This window comes from Polistes dominula, unplaced genomic scaffold (genome assembly GCF_049000335.1).
Source record: "Polistes dominula isolate Pdom_NZ unplaced genomic scaffold, Pdom_raw_medaka contig_78, whole genome shotgun sequence".
NCBI classification, from domain to species: domain Eukaryota; kingdom Metazoa; phylum Arthropoda; class Insecta; order Hymenoptera; family Vespidae; genus Polistes; species Polistes dominula.
This window is the reverse complement of record NW_028301042.1, coordinates 2,508,919-2,523,004: the sequence shown is the minus strand read 5'-3', so window position 1 is coordinate 2,523,004 and position 14,086 is coordinate 2,508,919. Positions and strand designations below refer to the sequence as shown.

The 14,086-nt window shown below is 28.7% G+C and overlaps 1 protein-coding gene across 3 annotated transcripts in view; it reads right to left on the bottom strand.

Annotated features, from left to right (window-relative positions):
• The window catches only part of LOC107071724 (rho GTPase-activating protein 4), a 40,511-nt gene extending 26,709 nt beyond the window's left edge, over positions 1-13,802 (bottom strand). The window contains exons 1-2 of one of the 3 annotated variants that reach the window (XM_015330959.2): positions 13,721-13,802; positions 11,513-12,066 (exon numbers count right to left, since the gene is read on the bottom strand). In XM_015330959.2, the coding sequence (XP_015186445.1) occupies positions 11,513-11,591 (79 nt within the window). In that variant the 5' untranslated portion in view covers positions 11,592-12,066; positions 13,721-13,802. Of the gene's footprint in view, positions 1-301; positions 402-11,512; positions 12,067-12,960; positions 13,098-13,720 lie in introns of those variants that run through there. The other 2 variants (XM_015330958.2, XM_089174962.1) reach the window with 2 other exon arrangements.
• Positions 13,803-14,086: the final 284 nt, after the last annotated feature.

Below are 14,086 nucleotides of genomic sequence, written 5' to 3'. Positions count from 1 at the left end.
TTATTATTATCTCTTGTTGGTTGTTATATAATTTTGATTTTTATCAATAAATATATAATCTCAGATCAAAGGAGTATCATCGTTCCTCCTGTCCTATTCGTTTGTAGACACACATACATACATACATACATATATATATATATATATATAAACTATGCGATATGTAAAACTTGATAACACGTTTGTTGGTTATGTATGTGTTGATGTTGAATATAAATAAACTTAATATATTATCTTCTTTTTTTCCCTCACTATTATAAATTGGATCAAATTATCTTGATAAATGTTAAATTTCACACACCACTTATTTATCCTTCCTTCTTCACATATCCATCCCAGGTATACATATATATATGTATATATATATATATATATATAAACTGTATAAATATACACCTAAACAACACACATATAGATGTAATAAATAAATTGAATGAATTATATTATCTGTTATATCTATCTATCTATCTATCTATCTATCTATCTCTTTCAATATTGTAAACAAATAAAAGAAAGTAATAATAAATAATCAATGAATGAAATAATTTGGTAAGAAACACACGATGTGTGATACGTGCGTGCACCAGCTCGGCAAGATGGTGTTACACTGACTGACACGAGTTTGGTTAGACGAGGGACGAGTAGTAGGGCCTTGTATGAACTCGTCGTCCCGTATTATACAGAAAAATAATTCACTAGAGTGTGAGATAGTGTTAGAGAGTATGAGTTAGTGTAAGAGAGAGAGAGAGAGAGAGAGAGAGAAAGAGAGATGAAAAATGAACAAACGAACGAGTGAGTGAGTGAGTGAGTGAGGGAGTGAACGAGTGAGTGAACAGAAAGAGAGAAAGAGAAAGAAAGAAAATAAAAATTTAAAAAAAAACGATCAAGATAAAGAGAGAAAGAAATATGAAAGAGAGTAGGGGAATCAATGGATGGGACGCACACACACACACACACACACACACACACACACACACACACACACACACATATATATATATATATACATACAAACACACACCACACACTAAACTCGTACTCGAAGCAGCACCAGCAGCAGCACTCTCTGGGTTTGGGTGTTGTATCCTCTCTACGCGCCGGTGAACTCTCTTCTCTCACCGTATACTATAATACCAACAGTGTTTTATATATATGTATTATATATATATATATATATATGCAGAGTGTTCAACCCTTGAAGCGTGACCATGACTGTGACTCTGACCGACTAGTGTGCAAGTCAAACCTGTGTTCTCTGTTCTCTCTCTCTCTCTCTCTCTCTCTATATATATATATATATATCTCTTCCTTATTCTTGAAATGATACACATTTACTTTTTTTACTTAATTCTTTTCTTATTCTTTACCACCCACCTCCCTCTCTCTCTCTCTTGTCTTTATGAATTAAATTTGTTTCATTATTTCTTATTTCAATAGATGAAAAATAGTCAAATTAGTGACTATTTTTGTTTTATCAATAATATCTGTTTGCTGTATCTTATCTTATTTTGTGATATTTTATTTTATTAATATTAAATAATTTGTAATATATAATATATAATATAATATATATATATATATATATATATATATATATATATTTAGGTTATTAATTATGAAATGTCTGATTACTCGGATTATTTTTATCTCGAAATCAGACATTTCATATTTAATGACCTAATATATAATATGTAATAGTTTAGTATAATATTTTTTGATATAATATTATTTACACTTGATATTAAAGATTAATGTTATTATCCTTAAGAATAATTTTGATAATTTTTTATAATATTTCTGACACTTTCTCTTCTCTTCTCTCTCTTTCTCTTTCCTTTCTTATTTTTGAAATAATACATTTATTATTTTTACTTTATTTTTGTTTTCTCTACCACCAATCCCTTCCCCCCTTGTCTCATTGTGAATTAAATTTGTTTCATTATTTCTCATTAATAGTATTAGTGATTATTATTCTTTGTCTCTTATCAATAATGTTTGTTTGCTTGTATCTTTTTTTTGTGATTAATATCTTTTGATAATTTTTTTTTATTTTTATATTAAGATTAGCGTTATATCATTTTTGATATCATCTGTATCAATGATTTTTTTACATAATCTACGAATAAAGAGAACTTTAGTCTTTTTTTTTTGCAAAATTTATATTATTATTAATAATTTTTCTAATTGATATATATAATATATATATATTGCAATAGTATAATAATATAATGCAATATACATATTTGCAATATATATATATATATATAACCTATATAATCTATAATATAACCAATATAACCTATATAACCTATATAATCTATAATATAACCAATGTAACCTTTATAAATTAAAATAACATTATAAATTATTATTATTATTATTATATAAATATTATATATATTATATAAATGATATTTTTAATATAATAATAATAATATATTTATAATATTTAATATATATTTAATTATATATATATCTTTGTCTTATTTTCAGAATGATACATTTGGTAATGAACCCACTCCCTTATTTTTGTAAGTTAATTTTCTTTCATTATTTCTCATGAATACTATTAATGATTTTTCTCAATGATAATAGTAACTGATTAATAATAAATATGACATTAGAACTTAATGTAAATACAATATATTTTAATAATATATTATTATTAAAATATAGTAATAGAAAATATCTGATAATATAACCTATAATAATATAAAATATAATATATTAAAAGATAACTTTAATTTCTTATCAAATTTCTATTTTATCAAATATAACTTTTCTAATTGATCTATCTTTTTGTTTTCTTTTATATATATATATATATATATATATATATATATATCATAATTTACATAATATATATAATTTAATATAATATTATAATAATAATTTGTTATTTTAATTTATATAGGTTATATTGGTTATATTATAGGTTATTTAGATTATATCATATTATTTATATAAATATTGATAAATTTTAATATTTAAAAATTTAAATATAAAATTTATATAAAATATTTATATATTATATAATATACCTATACACATTAATATTATATTATTAATATTATACCTATAACATATGTATAATATTAGAATTACGAGAAAATCTATAGAATGTTTTGAGAAAAAGTATCATAAAGGATAAAAGAGAGTTTCGTTAGAAAGAAAACGCGTTAGCCAGAAAGCAAGCAGTCGTTGGTGGTAGAGAAAAGCCAAAGAGCAGTTATTTTCGACGATGGGATTTCCGGACAAAACTCTTCTTCTTCTTCTTCTTCTTCTCCTCCTCTCCTCCTTTGGTTTTTTTCATTTTCTATATATATATATATATACGCCCACATAGAAGAAATCGCGTGTAAAAGTAACGGAAGTGAAACGTGAACGTGTGCATTATATACTTTTGTCTCTTTCTTTCTCTATTTCTATTCCTTTCTACTTTCTTTCCTTTATTCATCCGACCACCCGGTATATTGGGGTTGCTCTATACAATATATAATTTATGTAACATATATGTTTATTGATGGTTTTACATATACACAATTTTCTTCTTTTTTTGTTTCTAATATTTTATACATTACAAGAAGATATAAATGATGATGATGATGATGATGATGATGATGATGATAATAATTAAATAATAAATTTGCAAATGTATGTAGAATTTTGATTTGAATAAAAATTGTTAAATTTATAGTGTAAAAGTTATCATAAATATCATTAATTATGTATATGATAAATTGATGATTATTTTTCACGTGTATAACGGTATAAATGATAGAATGAGAAATTGCATTATATTATTTTTTGATTTTATTTTACACTCTTATCTTATTTTATCTTCTCTTTTCATCTATTTTATAGAAGCAAATGTAATAAGAATTTTCTATTTATTTCTTTTGATCGAGGGCGTGGCGTTCATTCGCCGGGATAGTTGCTGTTACGGACGAATGTGTTTGCTTCTTTATCTCTCCTCTAACATATACAACTACTACTATTACTACGTGTATTTAATACATCAAGAAACATATGTAGTAGAATAATTTTTTTTCATCTTCTTTCATTTTCTTCTTCTTCTTCTTCTTCTTTTTCTTCATCATCTTAATCTTTTATTTTGTTGAGCCAGCTAGTTTTACTCTAAGAACGTTATCACTTATAGTTGCAGCCAAAAGCTTTCAATATCCTATTCCTATGTTTTAACCATCCGTCAAAGTAGTGGATTTACTAGCTTCACGGTGGACAAGTTTTTTTTTTTTCAATTTTGTATTGTTATTTAAAAAAAATGCATTAGTATCTTCAGTTTTACAAACGTTATTGCTTTAATTGCAACCAAAAGTTTGCAATTAACCCTCCGTCAAAGTAGTGGATTTACTAACTTCACGGGGAACGAGTTTTCTTTTGTATATGTACTGTTATTTTGCAACCTAAAGTTTGCAATTAACCCTCCGTCGACATAGTACATTTACTAACTTCACGGGGGACGAGTTTTTTTTTTTTCAATTTTGTATTGTTATTTAAAAAAAAAAAAAAACTTCAATTAGAATTCTTAGCTCTACCTACTAACGTTATCGTTTCAAATTGCGCGCGCGCGCGCGCGCAACGATGATTTATGAAAATTTTATTAAAATCATTTTTAGATTTTAAATATGCTTTCCCTCCCAAAAGAAGATATTTTTAAAACTAAATTAATTGATCGAAATAAATCGTCGAGGAGATTCGATGAAAAAAAAAAAAATAGTCGATAATGAAAATCGATAAGGAACAACACCGGTAACAGTCGATGAAGGTCAGTAAAGGTCATAAAATATAGTTCGATACAAAAATCGATAATTGTTCGATTAAGTTTCAGACAAGATTCGATATATGTATCTTTTTTTAGTGAGGATAGATATATAATTATAAAAAAAAAAGACAAAAACAAAAAGAAAAATAAGATATTGCGACGGTGAAGAAGGGTGGGGGTGGTAAAGGAGGGGGGGAAGAGCAAAGGACGACGGAAAGATGTTCGATAATAGAAGTCATTTTCGTTTGAATTCTTTGAAGCAAACGTATAATAAAAATCATGAGATAAAGATAAATGGAAAGAAAAAGAAAAAGAAAAAAAAGTTGAGGTTAAGTGCTTTTTTATATATGTAAAAATATCTTTTTTCTGAGAGAAGACAGGAAGCATCTATTTTTTTCTTTTTTTTTTTTCTTTCAAGAGACTTTCGTTTGTGTCAACGCGCGCACACATACACATATGTATAACACACATATAAACAAACCACAAACAAATATACATAAAACGCATGGGAGAAAGATCGCGTAGTAAACAACAATTATGAATGGTAAACTGATCGAGAAAAAAATAAAAAGAAATAAAAAAAAAATTACAAATAAAAAATAAAAAATAAAAATAAGATATAGCAGAGGGTACCAGAGATGAAAGATACGTTCCTACCTGGGGTTCGTACGAGGTGCATAACCGGCGTACTTGCTTGCGTGAACTAACCGTTAGAGAGAGAGATCGATATTGAACGGGATGAAAAACGCGCGCGCGCGCGCACGCACACATACGCACTAACACGCACGTGTGTTCTCACGTGTCCCAACTCACTCACACGTACGTACGTACCACACAACGTATGTTCTCACGTGTCTCACTCACTCACACGAAGTATGTACACACAAACGTGTGTTTTCACGTGTTTCAACTTACTCAACGTAACACACACACACACAACAGACACACAGAGTTTATTCCTATGCGTTCTAAACACACATACATATATCTACACACACGCATGCACGCGCGCGTACAAACATGCACGTGTATTCTCACGCGTACCCAACTTACTCACTCATTCACTCACACATACACGTAAGTACGACGCACACACCCGTGTGTTCTCATGCGTACCTAACACACATACACACACACATATACATTTTCTTTCACTGACATGTGAAAGAGAGAAACAAGCAAATGACCAAGCTTTTGTTGCTATTGCTGTTGTTGTTGCTGTTGCTGCTGATGTTGCTGTTAAAGAAAAGGTAAAAATGCGCTCGTGCGCGCGCGCAGGCCAATAAGGAGAGAGTTATTTTCCGAGATAATCGTTTTTTCTCTCTTTTATAATACGTGTACATGTGTATTATGTGTGTGTATGTGAATAGGATAGCTGAAGAGAATCAAAGAAGCTTGAAAAGAGAAAGAAAGAGAAGGAGAAAGCTTTTAATCATTTTATCGACTAATTTTATTCAACCGTGAAAGAGTAAAGGTAACAGCAGGTAACACATAGCTTTGGAAAAAATAAGAAGATGGATTACATATATATATATATATATATATATATATATATATATATATATATATATATATATATAAATAAATAAAATAAAAAAGAAAAAAATGTATCTTGCACAATTTTGTTCAATGAATTAACTCGAATAATATTTAATAATAATAATACAAAAAATAAAAATAATTATAGTTACAGACTTTTAGACTAATTTCTTCGATTAAAGGTTCTTCAACATGCATTATACGCTTGAATTTTGAAAGTTAGACATTTTTTTTTTTTTTTTTTTTTTTAAAGAAATATTGGGATCTCTGGCAGGGGCGTGGCAGTAGCAATTCGACCTATCTAATCTAATTTTGAATTTAGCCACAAGATAGCATATACTCAAGTACTAGAGATCCCACGTGATGTAGCAATTCGACCTATCTACTCTAATTTTGAATTTAGCCACCAGATAGCGTATTCAAGTGCCAGAGATCCCAATACAAAATGAAGAATTTTTCTGCTTTGTAGAAAAGAAAAAAAAGAAGAAATATGTTAAACTATTTTGTGTGTGTTCAATGAATTAATTCACTCGAATAATAATAATAATATTAATGATAGAACATTTATTAAGTCTTTTAGGTTAGGGATTTCTCAACGTGTTGTTGAATAAACGTATTTCGGAAAAGTAAACATTTTTCTAAACTACGAAATCTATTTTTTTTTTGTTAATACTTTTATGCATTATTATTGATAAGAAATAATTAATAAATTTAATTTTTAGGTTATTTTTTTTTTGTTTTAAATCAAAAAAGATGAGAACTTAATCTGTGACTTTTGAGATTGAACGACATTATATATATATATATATATATATATATATATATATATATATATATATATAATTCACATCGTATTCATCAATTACTTTATTGATGATACAATTACCATATATATATATATATTTTTTTATATTATATATATATATATATATATATATATAATTATTAATGTGTGAATTAATTCGAGATATAAAATTAATTTGATCAAAATCGTTATTTTTTTTTTCTTTTTTATTTCCGTCAAAAAATTCAGCAATTTACTTAAAGATGGGGGGGGGGACTAATCCAAAGTTCAGGAATATACTATATTTCGATAAAATCAATTTGTTTACTTTAAAAATATATAAATTATAAAAGTTGATTAAAAATAAAGAACACCACTCTTCCTCGTAATAATAATTGTTAATATTAAATCAAAATGAAAAAAATAAAGCGAAGCAAGTTTAGATCAACACTTGATTTACGGACTGATATGAGCTAATTTGATTCATTTTAACTCTTAACGAACGAATGCCGCCATACTCTTACGCTCGTTCGTTAAGGATTAAATTATTCATTATTCAAATTATTATTAAACTTTAATAATAATTTAAAAAAAAAAATATAAAAATGTTGATTTTTAATGCAAGTAATTGAAATATATACGTTAATATTAAATTCCTCCATTCTAACCATCCCCACCCCCACCATTTTTCCATTCAAACATAATGTTGGTAAAATTTTTGAAAAAATAATGAACAAAATATCCGTAAATCTAGTGTTAAGAGGATTATGCCAATGATGCTGTTGTGTTGTTGTTGTTGTTGGTTGCTACTTTTGCTATTGTAGGTTGTAGATTGCAGGTTATAGTTGTAGTTATAGGTTAGGTAAGTTTTTTTAAAAAAATAATGAACAAAATATCCGTAAATTTAGTATTAAGAGGATTATGCTGTTGTGTTGTTGTTTTTCTTGTTGTTGGTTACTACTTTTGTTATTGCTTGTGTTGTTTGGTATTGTAGATTGCAGGTTATAGTTGTAATTGTAGGTTAGGTAAGTTTTTAAAAAAATAATGAACAAAATATTCGTATATCTAGTGTTAACAGAATTATGCCAATGATTCTGTTGTGTTGTTGTCCTTGTTGTTGTTGGTTGCTACTTTTGCTATTGTAGGTTGTAGATTGTAGGTTATAGTTGTAGTTGTAGGTTGTAGACTATAGTTGTAGATTGGTAGTTGTGGTTGTAGTTGTAACAGCAGCAACAGCATTCATTTCTGGTATGCAATATAACCAACATTCCTCGAGAATGATTATAACTGTCGATCATCGTTTCTTTCACCATTGACCAAGAGTACATTATACTAGTTTACATTACTATCAATCATACCAATCTCGGCAGACCCACGTTTCTAATACATTGCGCAAAGGCCCTGTGCAAAATGATAAAACTCAGGAATAAAAAAAGAAGAAAAAATAAAGAAAACAAGAACAAATAAATAACCCTGACGCAATTCTAAAAAAAAAACAAGAAGGTTACTAACACGTATTTTGACCATTTCCAACCAATGTAATACCTTTTTTAATTAATTCATTGATTCATTCACATTTGTTCATTCATTCATTCATTCATTCATTCATTCGTGTAATCAAATACAAACAGATATTTTTTTTTTTTCAATTTTGTGAACCCCTTTTGCACGCATTCATGACTACGACCCTGCCGACTCAGCCCACGTTATTTCTTTTCCTTTTTACCAATTGGATATGTGAAGAAATAAACATTTACATTGAATAAAAAAAAAAAATAAGAAGAAAATAATTAAAATATTAGAACATTATAATATATTGAGAATTGTTATTAAAATGTTAATTAGATAACCTTAAAATAAATATTTAAATAACGTTTATAGAATTGATTTTTTTTAATGTTTCAACTGCTCGCGTTACGTACTACTTTTCAAACAACACAATAAATATTATTAATATTATTATTATTATTAATAACATTAATGTATGCACATATTATGAATATAAAATTTAGTTATAACAATCGTTTAAAATGAAAACAAAGAGAAATTTTTATTTAACACTAGATATATATAATACCTCCATTTTCTACCACACTAGTCAAAATGACTGGTGTATAAAAAAAAAATACTTTTTGAGGCTTGTAGTCTTTATTTACTCTTTAAAAATAACAAAAAATGTTTAACAATAATAATTCTAATCGATATTTTTAAATAACAAAACGTTTAATTATTTACAGAACTCAAATGTTACATAAAGTAGAAATTTTGAATTAAAATGGCGTCAACCAGTCAAAATGACTGGTCTGATATATCTAGTGTTAACGAAAAACACAAATAATATTCAAATTCTTTCAAAATAATTAACACACGCACATGTTGTGACACACACACACACACAGAAGAAAGGAAAAATTTAGTTATAACAAAGTGAATGATTTTAAATATAATGAAAATAACATATATTATATGTTATTTAATAATCATGTGAGAAAATAATCTGCTTGTTTCTTTTTAGATGTAAGTTCTTTTGCTTTCGTTTTTTTTTTCTTTTTTCTAAACAACTTTGAAATAACTTTATCTACGCGGTGTGATTGAATTCCAGGGAAACATTTTCCAAGGTCTCTCTCTCTCTCTCTTTCTTTCGCAAGTAACTAAAATACACAAATGCACGTATTTGTTGCACGTATATTCGAATGTATACGCATGTATATATATATATATATGTATATGTGTGATATACATCGTGCGCGTGGAAGAATGCGCACGTAATATTTAACGCGGGTTCAAGAGTAAAAAAAAAATAAAAATAACAACAAAAAAAAGAATTAAAAAAAAGAAGAAAAAGAACCAAATTCACGTTTTTAGAAATAATAATAATAATTTTAAAGATAATAAGTATGTGTGTATGTGTAATTTAGTTGTTTTTAGTTTATTTTTATTTTGAACACTTTTAATGGCCTTTTACGCAACATGTATGTGATAGACGGAACAACAACCGTTATTGGCCAATTATTTATCTATAACTTTTCATATATAATTATATCAAATTAAATTTGTTGTTAAATTGTTTTTTTTTTTATGTTAATTTGTTCGTCAATTTAATTTCAGTTTTTTAAAATTAATTTTTCAAAAATATTATACCGGCTCATGGCGGCGTTTGACTACGTAGTAGACGTGCGGCCATTAAAGTGTTAACACTGTATTGTGTTAACTTATTGTAAAACTTAATAAAAACAAAAAATGAAAATTGCCGATACACATTTCGTAAGTGTGTGTATAATATTTATTTTCAATTTTCGATTTTGAAACCATACATAATCTCACACATGCATCGTACTACGCGATACAACAGAATACAACAACACATGCACATTGTTCGTAGTACTCTACTAATAATATATACACATAAATGAGTATGTATATATATATATATATATATATGAAAAAGCGTAAGTTGCGAGAGAGGAATAATAAATAGTCAAAATAAAAAATGGCGGAAGAGGGCAAAAGAAAAAAAAATACAAGTAATAGAAACAGAAATAGAAATAGAGAGAGAGAGAGAGAGAGAGAGAATGAAGAAATAAATAAATAAATGAAAAATAACAAAAATCCCATAAATGTGTGAGTGTGTGTGTATGTAATAATAAAAATCATGATTCTTTTCGTTTTTCAATCAAATTTACAGGTATACTTACAGGTGTGTGCACATTTATATAGGAGAAACAATACAAATACATTAAGTAAATATATATATATATATTAACACGTGACATTGAAATGAATAATAATGGGAAAGATAAAAAGAAAATGGCGGAGGAGGAGGGGGCAGAAAACAAGAAAAAAAGAAAGAAAAAAAGAAAAGAAAATTAAATTAAAAGGAAATAAAAGAAAAATATTGAAACGTAGGAACATAGAAAGGACTAAAAGAACAAAGAATTGAAGAGGAAGAAGAAGAAAAAGAAAGGGTACGAGGGGGATTATGGATGGCAAGGAGAGGGGGAGGGAGAGGAGGAGTCAAAAGTTGTAAGAAAAAAGCACGCTGATTGGATACTAATTATATTTGTTTGTTCGTTTAAAAAGACAAAAGACAAAAGACAAAAGACAAGAAAATAATATATAATTATAAATAAATAAATAAATAAATAAATAAATCAATCAATCAATTAACACAAACAGATAAAAATAAAGACAGTAAAATTGATTGGTTGGGGAGGGGGGTAGTAGAGTGGTAGCAATGGTGGTGGAGAGGGGGAAAAGAAATGGTGGAATAAAAAAGAAAGAAAAAAAAAATATACCACCCCCAAACAACAAAATCAAACAAATAAACAAACAAACAAACAGTGAGAGAGAGAGAGAGACAAATAAACAACCGAATGAATGAAAGAAAAAAAGAAAAAAAAACTTACTGTTAAATACGAGTAATTTCCTTGTAGATCCGAGTCTTTTAATGGGCGACTTGACACCGTCGATTTCTTCCTCGTCCATATTAATAATTTATGCGAGACCAACAGACACCACTTCTTCTAACGAAGACAACGACGAAAATGACGAAGAAGACGGCGAATACAATATTAACAGTAATATTAACAGTATCAGTAACACCACCAAAACACCAACACCAAAATCAAAACGAACGGTATGCGCTACGGCAACGGAAATAGCAGCAACAACAGTGGCAGCAGGAAAAATCCTTTTTACGTTGCTTTTAATGTCTAATTTTCTCCTCTGTCCGTAATAATTAATGCTGATATTGTCTTCTTCGTATAGATGATGATGATGATGATGATGATGATTGTTTTGATGATTATTACTATTAATATTATGGTGGTGATGATTATAATAATTGTGGTTGTTTTGATTGTGGTGGTTGTTTTGATTGTGGTAGTTCTGCTGGTGATCGTAGTCGACGTCGCGGTGGTTCGCGTCGCGTCGACTCGTCCTCGGAGTTTCTCGATCAAGGCTAAGGGCAAGAGGATAACAAGAGGTTTAGAAAGAGAAAGATAGATAGATAGAGAGAGAGAGAGAGAGAGAGAGAGAGAGAGAAAGGTGAAAGGAGAGAGAGAGAGAGAGTATGTTTGTGTATATGTGTATAGTAATAGTAATATCATGCACCTCCGCGTGCGTACCTGCGCGCGGTTGGGCGTACGCGCATGCGCACTTTATGTATATACGATTTCCCCCACCCCACTCCACCCGACTACACCACCCTAACCCTTTCGGTGTGTGTATACACAACACATCACACACGCGTTTTCAAAACGTTTAGGCGCGCATAATAAAATAATATTATCTCCCTTCTCTATTATACGTACATAATAAAAAAAATATAATGACAGATTCTTTTTTGATTTTAACATATTATAAATTAAATAAACTTTTCCTAAGAAAAGTATTATTAAAATATAATAACACGGATTAATTTCTATTAGAATTTGTATAAACGTCTTTATATATATATATAACATAAACGCGTAGAAGAGGGAAGGGGAGGAGCTCGCATGGAACACACGCACGCACCAATGCAAAGAATCGAAAAACCGAAATTCTTTGAGTTATTATCTTCTTTTTGTTTTGTTTAATAATACCACGTTAATATATAACACACGTATGCATAATACGAAGAAATGTAAATAAAAATTGCTTATTTAATATGAATATATATATATCTGTTTTCTCACACTCTTTCTATATGTGTGTATATATTTTCTTTTAGCAAAGAGAAAGGGGAAACACACGGTTCGTTTATTGGCCTTTCGAAAGATGAAACCGAACCACTCTAAAGTTATATATATATATATATGTTTCTTTCTCTTTTCTTTCAAATTCGTGCGAAAGAGAATTTTAACGGAGCTACCTTAATCGTTTCGACGATGCTGAGAAACTAAACTCTCTCTCGGTGCCAACTCTTACTTCAACGATTCCGTGTCGTGTTGTGTCGTGTCGTGTCGTGCAGTGTCGTGCAGGGTCGTGTTGTGTCGTTGTCGTGTCGTGGTCTCTCTCTCTTCGATGGGAGAGTGCTATGTATATATATATATATATTATATATATATATGTGTGTGTGTATGTGTATATATTTGAGAGAAAAAAAAAGAAAAAGACAGAAAGAAAACTGAAGTGAGCAGCACACACGATTCGGTCGATCGGTTGGTTGAGCCTTCGCCCTACTGTCTTTCTCCTTTTCTTATTTCTCTCTTCTACCCTCTCCCGTTCTTTCTCTTTCTTATTCCCTCTCTCTCTTTCTCTCATAATTGCTCTCCAAGCCAACGAAAGTAGCATGCCATTAGGATGGATATTCTTGGATATCGAGAGATGCTGCGTATATCCTATTCAACTTCATTCGACTATATATATACATATATACTATATCTATTTTATGAATGCGCGCATACTATCTTGCGCATTTCACCGTTTATATCAACTATATATACTAGACGTTGCTTAGCAACGTTCAACCTAAAATTTTTATTCCAACAAATATAATAAAAATATATATATAACATATATATATATATATGTATATAAATACAATTAAAACAATATTACGAGATTAATGAAATATAAAAAAATCAATGAAATGTTAAATATTATATAAATTTATAGTGATTAAATCTTACCTAAACATTTGTTAAAACACTTAAACTAATGGAACTCACGAGGATAAATGAAAAGAACTGACGCCATATTGTCCCAAGTATTTGGCGCCAAATTATTAACTGACTATTCGTTGATTGGCCAGTTTAACTTCTGCAGACAGAAGTACAGTTTTGATTGGTTGTAATGGATGCATAAAGTCATTTGTCCTAATCGTAATTGGTTGAGAATCATAATCATTTCGTCATAGGTTAATATATTAATTGAATAAAGAATTAATAATACATTATTTGCTCATTTATCGACGTGGCGTCGATTTTCGTTTTTCTTCCCTGTGGGGGCGCTGCGCATAATTCGTGTGTCTCCATCTAGCAGCGCTGCTTTATATC